The sequence below is a fragment of the Heloderma suspectum genome, chromosome 6, assembly GCF_057233095.1.
Source record: "Heloderma suspectum isolate Gila_16-S chromosome 6, 16-S_ref, whole genome shotgun sequence".
NCBI classification, from domain to species: domain Eukaryota; kingdom Metazoa; phylum Chordata; class Lepidosauria; order Squamata; family Helodermatidae; genus Heloderma; species Heloderma suspectum.
In genome coordinates, this window is record NC_139463.1 from 83,019,065 (window position 1) to 83,037,408 (window position 18,344).

Sequence of the window (18,344 nt, forward strand, 5' to 3'; positions counted from 1 at the left end):
ATTTGCGTCCTTACGCTAGCCCATGATAGGCTAGGTATATATTTACGTAGCCTATCACAGCTAAAGCAGGGATGCAAATGGTGTCCCCTATGCCATTTGCGTCCCTGCTTTAGCCATTACCCACTACGGGCTAGCGTAGTGGCGCAAATGGTGTCCCCTACGCAGGACACCATTTGCGTCTGCAGCAGCCTGGCAGTGGGTGGAAGCCCTGCCGGTGGCTCTGCGGACTGTCCGTGGAACAGAGCTGACCAGATAGGATTCCGGGAGGGAGGACCAGATCGCCTGCCCCCCATTGAGAATTCCTGGGGGAGGAACGGATCACCTCCCCCCACCCACAGACCCCAGCAGAGCCAGGTAAGTGGGGTTTCATACACCCCTATCCTCAGGGGCATTTCTGGGACACATTTTGAAAGTATGTCTCAGAGACAGTAAGGTTACAGGGCCACTTGAATTAGCGTGTGCCTCACTTTTCAAAATGTATGTGTGTGGGGGGTTTAACACTCAGCCAGTAAGTACAGTGCCCCCCTCCACAGATTAACATTCCCCCCCCTCAAAATGTTCTCCAACCTTCAGAAGATTGTGGAGCAATTGTGTATATGGGGGTTGTACATTTGAATCAGCCCTAGTCCCGACTCCAACTACTTGATCATACTGGAGCACTTCCACCAAAGCTCACTTTCCTTCTCCTTTCTTCAAATGGTTTTGTCGTCTTTGTATTTTTCAGACACACAAAAAAAATAGCCCAATGTCCAACCAATCAAGAGTGACTGAATTCCTTCTACATGGATTCTCTGAAATTCAGGAGCTGCAGACATTCTACTCTTGTGCATTCCTGATAATTTATTTGGTGGCCCTCACAGAAAACCTTCTCATCATCATCATCATAATTATTTATAGTCATCACCTTCACAAACCCATGTACTTTTTTTTGGCCAACCTGGCATCCCAAGACCTTGGATCCCTATCTGTCTCTATCCCTAAATCCATGGCAAATTCCTTCCTGGACATCAGAACCATTTCCTATTCTGGATGTGTTTCCCAAGTTTTCTTCCTTATTTTCTTCATGGGATCCCACTACTTCCTCCTTGGTGTCATGGCATATGACCGCTACATTGCCATCTGTGACGCATTGCATTATGAGACTGTCATGAACAGGAAAGCCTGCATCCAGATGGCAACCAGTGCATGGATCATTGGTTTAATCTATTCTATAATATATACTGGAAATGCATTCACACCGGAGTTTTGTTCCAATGAGATCAATCATTTCTTCTGTGAAATCCCACAATTAATCAGGATCTCCTGCTCTGACTCATATCTCATCAAAATTTGGGTGGTCTCTGGTGGCTGTTCCTTTGCCTTTGTTTATTTTGTTTTAATAATATATTCTTATGTTCAGATCTTCAAAGCAGTTTTAAAAATCCCATCCACGCATGGGAAACAGAAAGCATTCTCAACTTGCTTTCCACATCTTATTGTTGTCTCCCTGTTTATGGTAAGTGGCACTTTTGCCTACTTAGGGCCAGCCTCCAGCACCCCATCAACTTTACAACTTTTGCTTTCTGTCTTCTACTGCATTGCACCCCCACTAATGAACCCACTGATCTATAGCATGAGGAACAGGGAACTCAAAATGGCCTTCTGGAAGCTGGCTGTCAACCTTTTCCCTCACCATACATTCCTTCACATTGAGAACTGGGTGCATTTTAGGAAATAGCTTAGAATGCCCTACAGTAAGTTTTTAAAATAAAAATAACATGGGAGGTAAAAATGATGTCCAACAGTGACCAGTGTTTAAAAATGCTAAATTGTCATTCTTCACTTTTGAGATATTTTTGAAAATTTGTGTTATCTGGATCCATTACCTTTCTTTGGTATGCAAATAGAAACACTTCAAAAACATGTATGCAAAGATGTCTCCTTTGGATGGGAGGGGGAAGTACTTACTTCCTATGAGCACATCTGGCAGACAAGCCTCATTGAGCACAATGGGTGTTACTTCTGAGTAGACACTAATTGGTTTGTGCTGGGAAACACAAGGATGGGAAACACCCCTTGACCGGGGTCATGGTGAAAGGCACACCCCTGGGCAGGGCTAGCATACCTGAGGCAAATGCAGGCATTGGGGCACACAGCAACTATACCAGGGAGAACCCAACTTGAGGAAAAGAATTGGACTTAAAGCAGTCTCAGGAAATCCAGTTTTTGCCTGATAAGTTCCGGGGTGGCTGCTGGATGGCTACAACATCATGTATCCCTAATGACCTCAACACGCAGCCAAATTGGAGTAAATTGCTAGTGGAAACAGGCCCTATGTGATGTGCACAGGTGCATGACTACATGGCTCAGCCCTACACCAAGCACAGATGTTTACGTACCCTGTAAGCCCAAATAGCACTCGTTTGTGACCAGAGACTTGTGAGTAGTACCGCTGTATAATTTGGCACCACTCCCAAAATTCTGTGGGGTTGTTGGGATTGTTTCCAATCAGATGGAACAGCACACACTTTTGACTAAGTTCTTTCAAGGTTAAATTTGGATCGATCATGCTGTCTTTAGCTTCTTTACAAGGGTGCATTATTAACATTCATTTTGTGTTTTTATCAAAAGGGTCCTTGCAAAATGAATGAGAAAGGAAAACAAGGAAGTGAATGAAGGGAGGGAGGGAGGGAGGGAGGGAGAAGGAAACAAAGAGAGAAGTGACAAAAGCTACTGGCTGATGAGGCTAGTGAGTCTTATAAGCTAACAGCTATGCTATTCCAGACACAAAGCAAAAGTTAATGAGAAAGGCAAAACCAAAGGACATTTATGCACTGCATGTGGAAATGCATGTGTGTGTGTGTGTGTGTGTGTGGGGAGACTTCATATGTATGATTTGACCTGATGATTGACTCGCTTCACTTTCTTCATTTACCTACTTGGGCTCTACCTATGTTTTGAACTGAAGTCTAGATTGGCTTAGATAGAGCATGTCCATGAACTCTGGCCCTGATGTACTGGACTCCAGTCCCAGCTGAGCTGGTATCACAATATTGCCCAGGCATCTACAAATCAATCAGCAATCCAAAAAGGACACTTATAGAAGGTGGAAGGAGGGGCAGATCACTAAAAAAAATGTACAGGCACATACCCCAGAATTGCAGAGATGGTTTCAGGAAGGCTAATGCTCAAAATGAGCTGAGGTTGTCAAGGGATGCGAAGAATAACAAAAAGGGCTTCTTCAGATATCTTAAAAGTGAAAGCACAAAAGTAATGGTACACCAGCTGCACAGCAAAGATGGCAAAATGTGGACAAGTGACAAAGAAAAGGCAGAACTGCTCAAGTCCTATTTTGCCCCAGTCTTTACCCACAAGAACATCTACGTCCCTGGATTCCTTTAATCTGGATTCCTAAACTGAGCAAGGGATTGGACTTGATGGCCTAAGTGGCCCTTCCAACTCTGCAATTCTATGATTCTGTATTCATTACCATTCTGCCAGGTTAGGCTTCCCTTATCTTTGAATGCTGGCAAATACTCTTATTTTCTCAGAGCATATGGTCATGAACACATCAATTGCAACACAATTAAAAACATCCATTTAAAAAAAATAAGAGGGAAAAATAGCAGCTCTCACCAGATTAAAATAAAACCTACTTCAGCAAACAACTCAGTTTAAAAGCCAAGAACCTGTCTGGCCTCCATTGGCAGCTGGGTCCAGAGCTTCAAAACAATTGATAAACCACTAGTAGGTAAAAAGACAGAGCTGAGCCAGAAATTGAAAGCTTTGGAATTCACACTGAGAGGGCCAATGATTCTCTATGCTAAGTGCTCTTCAGCCAAACCCAACAAAACAAAACAACCCCTGTGACCTATCCACACACTGATATGGTTTTGTCTACTTTTAAAATCTCTCTCTCTCTTCTTCCATCCTTCTCCAGTCACTTCATTCCATTCCCCCTGCCATGTGTATTATAAACATAGCAGTTGAAAAGCAGCTCTTGAAAGTATTTGTACATAGGAATATCTGAGTAATCTTTATCCAGAGTGAAAGATCCATGATCATGTTTTAGACAAGCTTCATGAATAAGAAGATAATACATTCAAATAACAAGTAATGTCCACACCAACCACAAGTGAATCCAAAACTGGTGTCGACATAAATCTGGGAAATTGCTTTTCAATTACTTATATCAACCTTCTGCAACTTGATAACCCCCAGATGTTTTGAACCACAACTCCAACTATTGCTGACCATTGGGAATGCTGGCAAGGGCTGATGGGATCTCATTGATGTCCAAAATATCTGGAGGGCACCAGGTTGGAGAAAGAGGACGTATGCTATTGCTATCATGATGCAAGAGGATGTGGTGAAATGCATCATTTCCAATTCTAGTTCCATTGGGGCAGGGGCTGTTTCGATTCATCTGAATGCCTAGCCCACCCCACATCACTCACTTCATGGATGAATTGCTCACTGTGGTGGTCTTGAACCCCCAGTGGACATCACAATACTATAGCATCTGCTCAGTAATATGGCCCATTGAGTTCAGTTGGGTTGACTCCCAGGTGAATGGCTTGACCATTGCTGTGGAAAGGGCAATAATCAGATCCAAAGGTGTGTGTATATGGGTGGGGGGGGGATGTGACCAGTGGTGTCAATCAGAGGTGAAATGTGTCTTTGCCAGTTCTAGCTGAAAAATGCGAGTTCTAGATGAAAAGGGCTATGTTCAGATCCAAAGGGGAATAAAAAAGGCTACCAGTGGGGTCAGTCAGTCCTCAACATTTGCAGATATAATTTTCTCCCCTGTAATTACCCTAAACACTATCATTGGCTTTCCTTGCCAAATCACCAGTGATTTCCCATGAACAAAATCAACAAGCAAGCCTCCATGTGGTTATATACCACCTCTATACATTTGGGAGATGGGACTAGGAAAGCTGAGCTGGGCTCTGTCAGTTTGATCTCTCAGCTTTCCCTTTTTCATGTTACATACCAGCCTTGAAATTGGCATAAGAGAAATCATAGCTGGTATTTGCAGCATGCATCTCTAACCATAACACTGTCAAAAATAAGACAGATACATTTCTGTTTAAGATGTTTATCAGAAGAATCAGTCACCAGCCATAGTAGCTTGCTTGTTTTATTTAGCAGGTGACTGCTGCTGTAGAAAAGCACAGGAGACCTGGTGTCTAGAGAGTAGCTTTGCTCTCAAGGTGATGGCACCTGTGGTGTTGCTACTGCTTCTGTTGCCTCACATGGCATTCAGTGTAGATACCACAAATTGCCTTAGGAATGATGCCATCCGTATTCCACATGAGTGGTATCAACCAGGTAGCCTTCTCATTGGTGGGATTGGTTCTCAGATCATTCACATTTCCCCAGATGGTGTTTCCTTCAACAAACACCCTTCTCAGGATGCCTTTGACATTCAAATGTAAGTTATGCAAGAATTCTGAAACAATTTAGATGCGGGAGGCCACGTCATTCTGAATCATTGGCACTGTGCAAATCTTCTGTTCCCTCCCCCCCCGTCCCCTGCCTTGTTCATTCTGTACCAGTTTTTCAAAGAAGTGGAAGGTTGTGTTTCTCTAATTGCACCAGATGTCCATAAAGTCAATTCTACTTTCTATAAAGCCAAAGAATTGCCATGGGGGTGGGGTGGGGGTATCTGAGCTGTTAATGGCAAACAGCAAAAACAACCCTCACTCTGAAAATCATGTTTACAGGAATACACAGATAGGGAGTGAAGGATCTTGGTTGCTAGACTCAAATAGAAAAGAACCCATTGCACATTTGCCCACTCCACACTGACCCATTGCGATGTTCTAAGCATATGGAAAATACGACAGGAGACAATCAGAGGTGACGATAACAAAGCTGAAGAAGTGATCTCTGTAGAAACTGATGAACTGGGAAACACTTGCAATTTGATTTAAAAAGAAATGAAACATATTTTCAAGCATATTGATAACAATGGGTGCAACAGCTCAGGAGACTGACTTCAATGGAAAGGGATGAAAATATATATATTTTTTTAAAGTGACCATAACCAGTAATAAAGAGATACTATGGTATACTTTTGCAATTCTTTCTTCAATACTTTTTTTTTTTTTTTTTGCCCATGAATTCTTTGGAAGTAGAACACAACATAGTGACCTGGTTCACTCAATCACAGTGGCCCACCATGGCTTATTAGCCATGGTGGGTTGTGCGGAGCCTAGGTTGGCGATCCAGGCCCCCTCCACTGCAGCTTTTCATTCTGTGCAAACCCAGCAAAGGCAGGTGGATGGGATGGTTGACAAGCCACTGAAAATCCATGGGCTGTTCAATTTCCAAATATGTTGTCATCTCATCCCCCCACCCCACATACACTCTCCTAACTTCTTCTGTGCATTGTTCATCCTTGTTTGCCTCAGATCACCTTCCTAATTTCTCTTTATAGCTCTCTCTCTCGCTCCCTCCCTCGCTCTTGCTCTCTTTGTCCTTCACTTCAGGTACAAAGGAAATAAATAACGTTTGTACAGACTGGATTCAATATTAGTGTGCCTCTTTTAAAGCCAGTGTGGGTGTAGTGCATGCATTGTAAAATTCCCCTGTTGAACAATATATCACTCCATTTGCAGTGTAGTGACAAAGTTGTACCAGCACATCCTGGCCTTGGCATTTGCTGTGAAAGAGATCAACGAAAACCCAAAGATCTTGCCCAACGTTACACTTGGTTTCCACATCTATGACAGCTATTATGATGCAAGAATGACCTATCGTACTACTCTGGACCTGCTCTTCAAAGTGTATAGATTTATTCCAAACTACAGATGTGACACTCAGAAAAACCTATTGGCTGTCATTGGGGGCTTTGGCTCAGATATCTCCTTCCACATATCAGCGATATTAGGTCTCTACAAGACTCCACAGGTAGAATTCTGTGCACAGGACTGCAGGGACTTTAAAAAACCAGCAGTGGGAGTGGCATGCATGATTGACAGAAAGATGAAGTCTTCCCAGTTATGAATGGACAAATCCGAATAGTGAGTGTCTTCAGACTGACAGGGGAAACAGTGGCAAAGAATAGAATCTGATTGTTTTATGATATTTCTTCTTATAACTAATGCCAAGAAATTGTGCCATAGTCCATTGTTATTCTGTGCTTTACTTTTAACCCTCGCAGCTGTTTGAGATTTGGTTTTATCTGCTGCTATTGCACTGCATTATGCTCATTGTGCCATTGTCTACACTTTAATTCTTCTGCTGTTATTTCAGTGTTGTAAATCACAGTTGTGTCTTTGGGAAAGAAAAGTGGGATAAAAATAGTAATGGGCTAGATCCATATTTAGCTGTGAGCAACAGGGCTGGTGGAAGCAGGCTCAGACTCCCCATCATTTCCTCCCCACAGCAGCCTCTACAGGACACTTAATGCTACACTGAGGGTATGGGGACCATGATGAATGGGGTGAGCTGTGGTGTGGAAGCAAAGGGGGTGATCCTGGAAGCATCTTCCATGAGCAAGTGGCCTTTTGTCCATAGAAAAAACATCCTGGATCCAACCCGAGATCTAAATCTAACTTCTTACACACTGAGAAAATTCAGCCAGAAAAGCAATTGAATTTAACACTCACCGAATTTATATACTCACATCTCAATTTTGTCTCATTGTGCACTGATAAAAAAAACAACAACACTCCCATGCATATCCCGCCTAACTCATCTCTAAAATAAATGTGTGTTTTGTTTTAGTTTGCATATGGCTCTTTTTCCTCAGAGGAGAGTGATACACGGCAGCCACAATATTCCTTTTACCGCATGGTTTCAAACGAATCCCACCAGTATCTGGGGATTATCCGATTACTTCAGCATTTTGGATGGGTGTGGATTGGCCTGTTTGCTGTGAATGATAACAGCGGAGAACATTTCTTGCAGATGCTGGATCTATTGCTTTCCCGGAATGGCATCTGTTCAGCTTTCATGGAAAGAATGCCAAACCAAGCTTCTTGGCTTACAGGCGAAGAAATGAACACTATGGCCTTAAATGTTCATTTACATGTTACAAAGAGCACTGCCAGTACATTTATTGTCTATGGAGAAACTATGATCATTACATGGTTGATTCTTATAATAAACACTTTATATAAGGGAACTAATACATCACTGAGAAAGGTGTGGATTATGACAGCCCAGGTTGATTTTGCATTAACAAGCCTCCACAGAAAAGCAAGTTTGCAAGTGTTCCAAGGTGCCATTTCCTTCACAGTGCACACACATCAACTTTTAAACTTCAAGAAATTTCTTCAGAGCATGAAACCATGCCAGGGACAAGGAAATCATTTTCTAAAGGACTTCTGTGAGCAATTATTTGACTGCTCATTTCCAAATCCCCAGGACCCAGTGGAGGATGGCGAAATATGTACTGGGGAAGAGAGGCTGGAGAACCTTCCTGGACCACTGTTTGAAATGGCAGTGACTGGCCACAGCTATAGCATCTATAATGCTGTCTATGCTGTGGTCCATGCTTTCCATGCAATGTACTCATCTAGATCCAATCACATAATGATGGTGAAGGACAAAATACTTCAACCTCAGGATCTCTGGCCTTGGCAGGTAATATATTCACAGTGAAATAGTTTGCTCCCATAAACAGCTTAAGACAAGGTAAGACAACATGAAACATCCAATTATTCAGTGAATAACTTGTGAAATGATGGTGTACATGTTATTCACTGATTATAACACTTTGTCAAGCTTCCCATTTTCTCCAATATTAGGAGCCTAAAATTGTGGTGATTGTCTATTTTCCAACTTGTACCACTGGGTCTTCATAACAACTCCATAAAACTATCTGCAAGGAAAGGGTTGTATAACATGACATAAAGATTCCAGTAAGGCCCCAAATGACTTTTCTTCTGTTGCTGTGGCCCACTTGCTCCATGTGTGAAGACCCCTGCTCTGCAGACATTTGCATGGTATGTGCAGATGCCGGAGGGGGGCTACAGGATGTGTGAAATGTTGGGGCAAACCTATATGGCATGTCCCTTCTCCATGTTAGTGTGAGTTTACCAATAAATGTAACCCCTGAGTATGGCTTTCGATCAAGTTTAATTGGGAGTTGTTTCTGTTGGAGTTGTATATGTTTCTGTTGTGGCATTGTGTTCTTGTTGCTGTTGCTTTTAATTAAGGTTAGCATAAAGGCTTGGATAGGATTAGGTTTCTTGTTTTTTAAAAAAATCTCATTTTTAAATCTTTATTGTCTTAGAATATTCTGAACGTGTAAGCTGCTCTATAAATATGTTGACTCGCACAGCACGGTAGAAATACTTGTAATAAACAAACCAGTAACATATGTCATTATCTCATTTCTTCCCCCCACCCCCACTTTCCCTTTCCACTAGCTCCATCCATTTCTTCAAGGCATTGTGTTTAACAACTCAGCTGGAGAAACAGTGTCCTTTAATGCTAATAGGGAAATAGAAACAGGATTTGACATAACAAATTTGGTAATATTCCCAAATAACTCATTTCTTAGAGTGAGCATTGGAAGGGTCCAATACAAAGCTCTTACAGGAGAAGAATTCAGCATTAATCAAGATTTAATTACATGGCACAAAAGCTTTAACCAGGTGAGGATTTTTAGCATGCTCTTGAGATCTACTCCATTCTTCAGATGGCTGCATCAGGAGCTGAGGCTTTCTTTTGCTGCATAACTGATCCTGTCATGGATGACAAGGTTCCATAAGACATCCAGTACTTCATATCACAAGAACATAAGAAAGGCCACACTGGATCAGGCCAAGGGTCTGTTTAGTCCAGCATTCTGTTCACACAATGACCAAACATCTAACTGTGGGAAAACTGAAAGTAGGATATCTGTGCAATTATAGCACCATCCTGCTCATGTTCTCCAGCAACTGGTATGGAAAGGCATACTGCCTCTGATACTGGAGACAGCTGTTATGTCTAGTAAACATTGATACTACATTTACAAACAAAATAGAGATGTAGCATTTGAGATATGAATTTATTAATCCTAACAAAGGATTAATAACACTAATGGTGCAATCCTATTGGGATAGTCGGCTGCCTCCAAACTTGGAGATGGCTGACTATCCAATGAAAGTTGGGCAGACTATCCAATGCAGCTTCTCCACACTCCAGCCACTCTGCATTTGTGTCTAGACAGCCAATTTGGCTGTATAGCTGGGGATGTCGGGGTGGTGGTGGTGGTGGTGGGGAGGCTGGACAGAACATAGAAAGCGTAACAATTCTTCTGTGGTCTCTTCCCCTCCCCAACCCTGGGAATACCCCCTTTTCAGCCATTCTGCACTGTAATTACAAGTGCAGAGATGGGAAAGAAAGATGCTGCCTATGAAGTGGTGGGGGAGAGGGAGGGGAATGCAGTTTCTGGGAACTGAGCTCAGAGCCCTGGCTCCGATCTCGGTTCCCAGAAACGGAAACAGCCTATGGCTGTCTAGACACTGTCTAGCAGCCATAGGATTGCTCTCTAAATTAAATTTCTTGATTTTTCTAAAATAAATATTTACCATACCTTCTGTAGGTATGTAGAGGAGTGCATTAAAAATTATTCATAGGCCATTTGTCCTTTTGGCCACAAGTCATCATGCCTGTGTCTGGACTGAGTTGATCTCTTCTCCGGTCTCAAAATTTTCTTCACACAAGCAATAGATCACAAAAAATCTTGTAGTAGAATCTTCTCTTCTTTTTGCATGCCTATAATTCAGTGTAATTTTTTAACCCATACCAACAGCTCCTGATCTTTTAAAATTGATTAATTGCCAACTAATGGCCCCATTTTTCCCATGTAAAATCTTTCTTCTATTTGCTAATAGGAGCTGCCTATTTCTTTGTGTAGTGATTCCTGCCATCCCGGTTCTCAGAAGAAAAAGAAAGAGGGGGAGAAATTTTGCTGCTATGATTGTGTTCAATGCCAAAAAGGGAAGATTTCAAACCAAAAGGGTAGGTCTAAGCAATATTTGTCACATATAGCACTGTTTCATAGGACTCCGAGCATGCCCTATGAATGGGCTACATTGCAGGGGCTTGAAAGTGCATTTGTCTTAACACGTTCCCCATTATCAGAAACCTGATAAGGCAGGGTTCCTGACCATGGGCGCTCTGTAAGTGTGTTCAGCTAAATGCACTTACAAGCACACATTCAGATCTTCATTCTCAACAAGTGAATATCTGAGATGTAACTGGGTGTGTGGGGCTGGTGCTCCTTTATTTTAGCTATCCTTACCCCACATTAATTGTAACTGGGTTGCAGGCAAACACCTTTACAGGGTCACCTCTGTCATCCTTCAAAGAGCTTAGAATAATTTTACCCCACTTCCACATGGGATCAGAACTCTGAAGAAGCAGCTCCTCTCAAATGCAATGCTAGTCAATGGAAACTTTTCACACATTCAGCTGGAGGCCAACAAGTGATAAGATAAATCAGGTGATGTATGCATGTGTGAATGAGCCTTTAATGGAATATATTTGGGAAATCTAGAATTCCAACAGGAGCTACGGTTGTCTGGATTGGTCAATAAGTCAAGAACCATGTTTTGCCTCATTGTACACCAGATTACTAATATCTGTAGATATGGGAGCCGGTCAGCCATCTTCAAATCAAGGCTAATTCTTGTAAATATTCCAGTTTGACAGCCATATATTGCACTGACTTCCACATGCTGATATTATGTGTTTATAGCTTCCCTATATTGATACTCCCATGGTGCTACAAATACCTGAAAAGCCCTACTCAGGCTATCAAGCATTAAAGAAAAAAAACAGACACACACACAAAACTTGAATACTTTATTTCAAAATGTTTACTTATGTGTTTAATTGTCCCTTTCTGCTTTTAGTTTAGCTGTTGAAGAAGGCCTAAATATAGGGACAAAATCTGTTGGCCTACTTCAAAGAATATATAATGATATAAAGAATATACAATGGAACCAATTACCTAGGGAGGTGGTGGGCTCTCCCACACTGGAGTCATTCAAGACAAGGCTGGACAGCCATCTGTCAGGGATGCTCTGACCTGGATTCCTGCATTGAGCAGGGGGTTGGACTCGATGGCCTTGTAGGCCCCTTCCAACCCTACTATTCTATGATCCTATGATTATATATGTATGTATGTGTGTATATTTGAACTCGGGATGTCAGAGAATTCCATCATGGACTGAAATGGGATCGAATTGCCTTCAGTCCGTGCCACAGAATCCTCTGAGGAATGGCACCACAAGGTCCTGTGGAGCCAGCAGTTATGCGGCTTTTTTTTCGTCATCTGCAAACAGTCGTGGAATTTTCGTAAATAAAAACACAGTGTAGTTAGGGATGGCAGAGAATTCCGCCACGGATCATGGTGAGGCTGAATGCCAGTGCATTCGGCCCCCCAAAATCTGTGGCGGAATGGCCTGTTACCCCGCCACCCCCCCCACGGATCCCCCCTGGGACGAGACTTACCTGGGGCAGATCTTCCGGGCGGCGGCGGCTCTGGCGGCGGCTTTGGCAGCTGGTCTTCCGACCGGCTGCCACCGCTGCCATTTGCAGTTTGTTTGTTTTTACAGAGACATGATAGGCTACGTAAGTTTTTACGAAGCCTAAAACGTCTGGGTAAAAAAAAAAAAAAAAGGCGTACGCAAATGGTGGCGGCTACGGCCGCCGCCATTTGCATTCCTTATTTTTGGCCGTACGTAAATACGTAAATATTTACATAGACTAAGACGGCGAAAATAAGGGGAACGCAAATAGCGTCCGTGACGCTATTTGCGTTCCCCATATTTTTGCCGTCTTAGTCTACGTAAATATTTACGTAGACTAAGACAGTCCAAACTAAGGAACGCAAATGGTGGCGGCCGTAGCCGCCACCATTTGTGTATGCTGTTTTTTTTTGTTTTTGTTTTCCCCAGAGCCCTCTGTGGCCGGAAATCTGGCTGCGGACGGCTCTGACCTGGCTGGGCCTGGCCGGTTGCTCCGCGGAGCTGCCATGGAGAACAGCCAACTGCGAAGGATTCTGGGGGGGAGGAATGGATTGCTTCCCCCCCCTCGAGGATTCTGGGGGGAGGGAGGGAATGCCTCCACCCCACCATCAACATAATCCGTGAAAGGTAAGTGACTTTCGTACATCCCTAAGTGTAGTATGTTCCAATAATAAATACGTAAGTTTTTTTAAAAAAATGAATTGTGCTCACCGTCTTGTTTTTTGGTGTTCTTTTTCAATTGAAATCCTCCGTCTCTGTTTACTTTCAGCCAAAACACTTCCTCCTCCTAGGGGCTTCCCAAAATAAGGCTGCCCCAGTTGTAGGGGTATATGAAACCCCGCTTACTTGGTTCCGCCGGGGTCCACAGGTGGGGGGAGGCGATCCGTTCCTCCCCCAGGAATCCTCAACGGGGGGGAGGTGATCCATTCCTCCCGCCCCCCGGAATCCTGCCCTGCTGGCTCCGCTCCGCAGCCAGGCCACGGAGCCACCGGCTGGGCCACCCCGCAGCGGGTCCTCCAGCCACTGCCAGGCTGGTGCGGATGCAAATGGCATCCTCTGTAAGGGATGCCATTTGCATCCCTACACCGGCCTGTGATAGGCTACGTAAATATCCTGTGATAGGCTACATAAAATCACGGCTACAGCAGGGACACAAATGGCATCTCCTACGCCATTTGCATTCCCACTTTAGCCGTGATAGTCTACGTAAATATTTACATAGCCTATCACGGCAAAAAAAAAGGGAAAGCAAATGGCGGCCGCTACGGCAGCCGCCATTTACGTTCCCTTTTTTAGCTGTGATAGGCTATGTAAATATGTACGTAAGGATGTACGAATCCCTTACCTGGCTCCATGCAGGGGCATCCACAGTGGGGGGGAGGCACTCCGTCCCTTCCCCCGGAATCCTCGACAGGGGGGGAGGTGCTCTGTCCCTCCCCCCGGAATCCTGCCTGGCCGGCTCCGCTCTGCGGCCAAGCCGCGGAGCTGCCGGCCAGCTCTGGCCACCCACAGCCGGACATCCAGATGCTGGGCAGCCCTGCAGGGACGCAAATGGCAGCTGTCGTAGCCGCCACCATTTGCGTATGCTGGGTTTTTTTTTCCCCCTGCCGTGATAGGCTATGTAAATACTTACATAGCCTATCATGGCAGGGGGGAAAAAAACCCAGTATACACAAATGGCGGTAGCCGCCACCATTTGTGTATGCTGGGATTCCCCCCCCCCCCTGCCATGATAGGCTACGTAAATACTGAGATAACTAACAGGAGGTTTGATAATCAGCTGGATGTGGAAATAGAAAGCTGAGCTGGGGGCAAGTGGGGTGCTGACATGTGTAGGAGTAAGTTGCATTGAACTCAGTAAGACTTACTTCTGAGTAGACATGCACAGAGTTGGGTCGCCTCTCCATTTTAGCCTCACAACATCAACAACAACGCTGGATGTGGAAATATAAAGTTTAGCAGGGAGAATAATACCTTGTGCAGGGCTCCAGACCAGCATGGCCATTTTAAAAGGTTCTTTCTTTCTTTCTTTCTTTCTTTCTTTCTTTCTTTCAAACAGCGTTGCTTTAAACAAAGAGTGCATCGCTCAGGCACACCTAGGACAGACTTCTTTTGGGAAGCCCCTAGGAAGAGGAAGTGTTTTGGCTGAAAGTAATTACTGGACATCTCAGGGCAGGGGAAAAAATACATAAATATCTACGAAAAATAGCCATCCTTACAGAAGTTATTCAGACTCACGGAGATAGCTGGGCACCAGAATTACAGTTGTCAGTAAGGATTTATCTTCGTAATTTTGGGAGTGGAAAAAAAAGAGGAGAATTCCAGGGGCTTGTTAAGGAGGGGTGTACAAAACCCCTCTTACCTGGCTCCACTGCGTTCCGCAGGTGGGGGGAGGCGATCCGTTCCTCCACCCGGAATCCTCGACAAGGGGGGAGGCGATCCGTTCCTCCCCCCCGGAATCCTGCCGGGCTGGCTCCGCTCCGCAACCAGGCCATGGAGCCACCAGCCGGGCCAACCTAGCATAGAAAGAATGCACTAAACGTAGGTGCTCCAGCCTAGGGATGTCAGAATTCTGCCACAGATTCCAGTGAGGCCAGATTCTAAAGAATCTGGATTCTTTAGAATCCAGCCCCCTGGAATCCATGGCAGAACAGCCTCCCACCCCCCGCCCCCCTGCGGAATCCCCCCAGGATGGAACTTTCCTGGGGTGGATGCGGCGGCGGCTCCGGTGGCGGCTCCGGCTGGTCTCCCAGCTGGCCGCAGCTGGGCTGCTGCGGCCGCCATTTGCGTTCTTGTAGCCGTGATAGGCTGCCATGATAGGCTACGTAAGTATTTACGTAGCCTATCATGGCAAAGAGCAAGGGCGCAAATGGCGTAGCGGCCGCCATTTGCATCCCTGCTCTTTGCCGTGATAGGCTACGTAAATACTTATGTAGCCTATCACGGCTGCTTGCAAGGACGCAAATGGCGGCCGCTACAATGGCTGCCATTTGTGGCCGCAGCAGCCCGGCCACGGCTGGAACTCCAGCTGCGGCTGGCCGCAGCCAGCAGATCCATGGAGCTGCTGTGGAGCAGAGCTGGCCAGGGAGAATTCTGGGGGGAGGGACGGAGCACCTCTCCCTCACCGTGGATGCCCCAGTGCAGAGCCAGGTAAGGGATTCGTACATCCCTACTCCAGCCAAACCAGTGTAAGAATAGATCGAATTGAGCCATGAGCAACATAGGAAGGGTGGATTGGAGACCATGATTGCAGAAAGGCCACCAAAGTGAGGTGGGGAGCTTAAAGATACTTATCCATGGGCAAGAGAGCCCAACCCTGCAGCTGATTGCTGTGGAGCAATGAAACTCCTTGGTCTAAGCAGTGACCAAAGAAATTATATTCCTCAGTGAAAGGATGCTGGGAAAGTGGCAGAACTCAGTATTGTATACCCTTCTTTGGGGCCCTTTCCAGGGGTGATTGGGAAACTGAGTTTTCCTTTCTCTGGGGAGAGATCAGCTGGTGCTCTTGCAAAGAGACGTTGCAGGGTACCAAGAATCCAAGTATCCTGTGATGATGATTCCTGGTGTTAAGGGTCTATGGAAGGAATCGATCTAAAACCCAGCACATTTTCTGCTCAAAATCTGAGTTGTTATACTGTTTAGACAAAAGGAATTATGTCATGACCAGCATGACTATTACCCACTAATTGCATGAAACTCTTAAGTATTGGAGAATTTCAGTTCTTGTCTGTGAAGAAAAGATTGGATTACTTTACTTGCCGGAGCCATCCCATTCTATGGGAATGGGTGCTCCATCAAGAAGAGTGGTTCCTTACCAATGCATCTGGTGAAATTCCTTTTAGGCTATTCAGTTCCTTTTCTCTGTACCCTGAGGGTGTTTCCTGTCTATTAGGATGAGGAAAGCATGTTACAACCAGTCACCTGCATCAGATTAATGTTATATTAATTTCTGCCTGGAGAACAATAATCATTGCGCAGATTAAAAATGTAATCAATCAATCAATCAATCAATCATGCTTGATTTGAGGCCTTGGATTTTATGGAACTTTGATTGGCATGATGTCAGGCCTCGCCTTGCATACCCAAGCTACTATGACTTGAGCTGCTATGTTACCTCCCTTACCACTGTCAGAGCTCAGGCCAAGCTTTTGTTAAAGTCCTCATGTCAGCATGGGGTTTGCAGGACCTATTCTCAAACCAAGAAGTTTGTTAGCAGTTGGCAATGATATTTTTTTCTTTCCCCCCCAGACATGGATGACTGTTTCAAATGCCAAGAAGATCTTTATCCAAGCAAGGATCAAGATCAATGTATTCCCAAAAGTATAACCTTTCTGTCTTATGAAGAACCATTAGGGATCGGTTTAGCCTCTGTTGCTGTCTCTTTTTCCCTGATCACAGTCTTAGTGCTAGGAATATTTATTAAGCACAAAGATACCCCCATAGTCAAAGCCAACAATCGGGATATCACCTACATTCTTTTGATCTCTCTCCTGCTTTGCTTCATTTGTTCTTTGTTGTTTCTTGGAAGGCCTAAGAAGGTGACTTGCCTTCTACGCCAAACTACTTTTGGCATCATCTTCTCAGTGGCTGTTTCTTCTGTTTTGGCCAAAACCATCATGGTAGTTTTAGCTTTCATGGCCACCAAACCAGGATCCAGCATGAGAAAATGGGTGAGTAAAAGACTGGCCAGCTCCATTGTTCTTTCTTGCTCCCTTGTTCAAGGACTTATTTGTATGGTGTGGCTAGGAACCTCTCCCCCATTTGCAGATGTTGATAAGGAGTCATTAATAGGAAATATCATCTTAAAATGTAATGAAGGGTCTGTCAACATGTTTTATATTGTCATGGGCTACATGGGACTCCTGTCCATGATAAGCTTCACTGTGGCTTTCTTAGCCAGGAAGTTGCCGGATAGTTTCAATGAAGCCAAGTTTATCACCTTCAGCATGCTAATGTTTTGCAGTGTCTGGGTGTCCTTTGTTCCAACTTATGTTGGTACTAAAGGCAAATACATGGTAGCTGTGGAGATCTTCTCCATTTTAGCCTCCAGTGCTGGGTTACTGGTTTGTATCTTTTGTCCAAAATGCTATATTATGTTGGTAAAACCTGAGCTGAATAAAAGAGAGCAGCTAATTAGGAGAATGAATTGAAGAAATGAAGAAACTTTTAATATATATTTCTCCTATGGTGTGCAAGTAATGGGGACAATGGACCTATTCTAAGAAGGACCCTAGTTAGGCTAACATCTATGTCAGTCCAATCCAATTTATTCAAATGCCCCAACCCAACACAACCAATATATCTCACATTCAGTGGAAAGAAGATAGAAGATGTGATCCATACTTTGCCATATTTTTTTAGTAGATTCACTGAAATCATTGCAACTTTATTTAGAGATGATTAACTTAAGTCCTGTTGATTTCAGTCAGTCTAATCTAAACATGACTAAGTGTGAATTTGACAATTAATTTTCTGTTCTATGATGAATAATTGTTCTGCAGCACTGTATTTTCAATCTGGTCTTTTACAAAAAAAAATAAACAAATAAAAAACCCTGCTTTTTAATGTTTTAAGATGGTTTTATTTTGGTTTTTATGCTTTTATGTTAATGTTTTCTATTTGATATGTTGTACATAGCAGAGGGCTTCCTTAGGCATAGATTGGTGGTACAGGTTGCTTCTTAACAAGGTTCATAAGGCTTCAAGCTCTTTGCATCAGTTAACACTAGATGGTGGGAGCCCTCCACAGCCTGCTAGCCCTTCCACTTCATCCATTCCCCCTCCCCCAACTTCAGGAAGGGGAAACTGAAAGAGAACAGCAGAGACAGATAGTTTGCCCAATGACAGCCCCAATTCAAGGGAAGCCTGTTCAAGGAATCTGTTT

General features: G+C 44.1%; 2 protein-coding genes across 2 annotated transcripts; both read left to right on the forward strand.

Annotated features, from left to right (window-relative positions):
• The first annotated feature begins 745 nt into the window (after positions 1-745).
• LOC146341541 (olfactory receptor 14A16-like) lies at positions 746-1,717 on the forward strand. The gene has a single exon (XM_084807525.1). It carries the CDS (start codon positions 746-748, stop codon positions 1,715-1,717), a length of 972 nt encoding a protein of 323 aa, XP_084663651.1.
• A 3,481-nt stretch (positions 1,718-5,198) lies between these two features.
• LOC146341542 (vomeronasal type-2 receptor 26-like) lies at positions 5,199-17,611 on the forward strand. Its single transcript, XM_084807526.1, has 5 exons — positions 5,199-5,416; positions 6,606-6,897; positions 9,366-9,593; positions 10,821-10,947; positions 16,710-17,611. The coding sequence occupies exons 1-5, from the start codon at positions 5,199-5,201 to the stop codon at positions 17,609-17,611; spliced, it is 1,767 nt and encodes a 588-aa protein (XP_084663652.1).
• Positions 17,612-18,344: the final 733 nt, after the last annotated feature.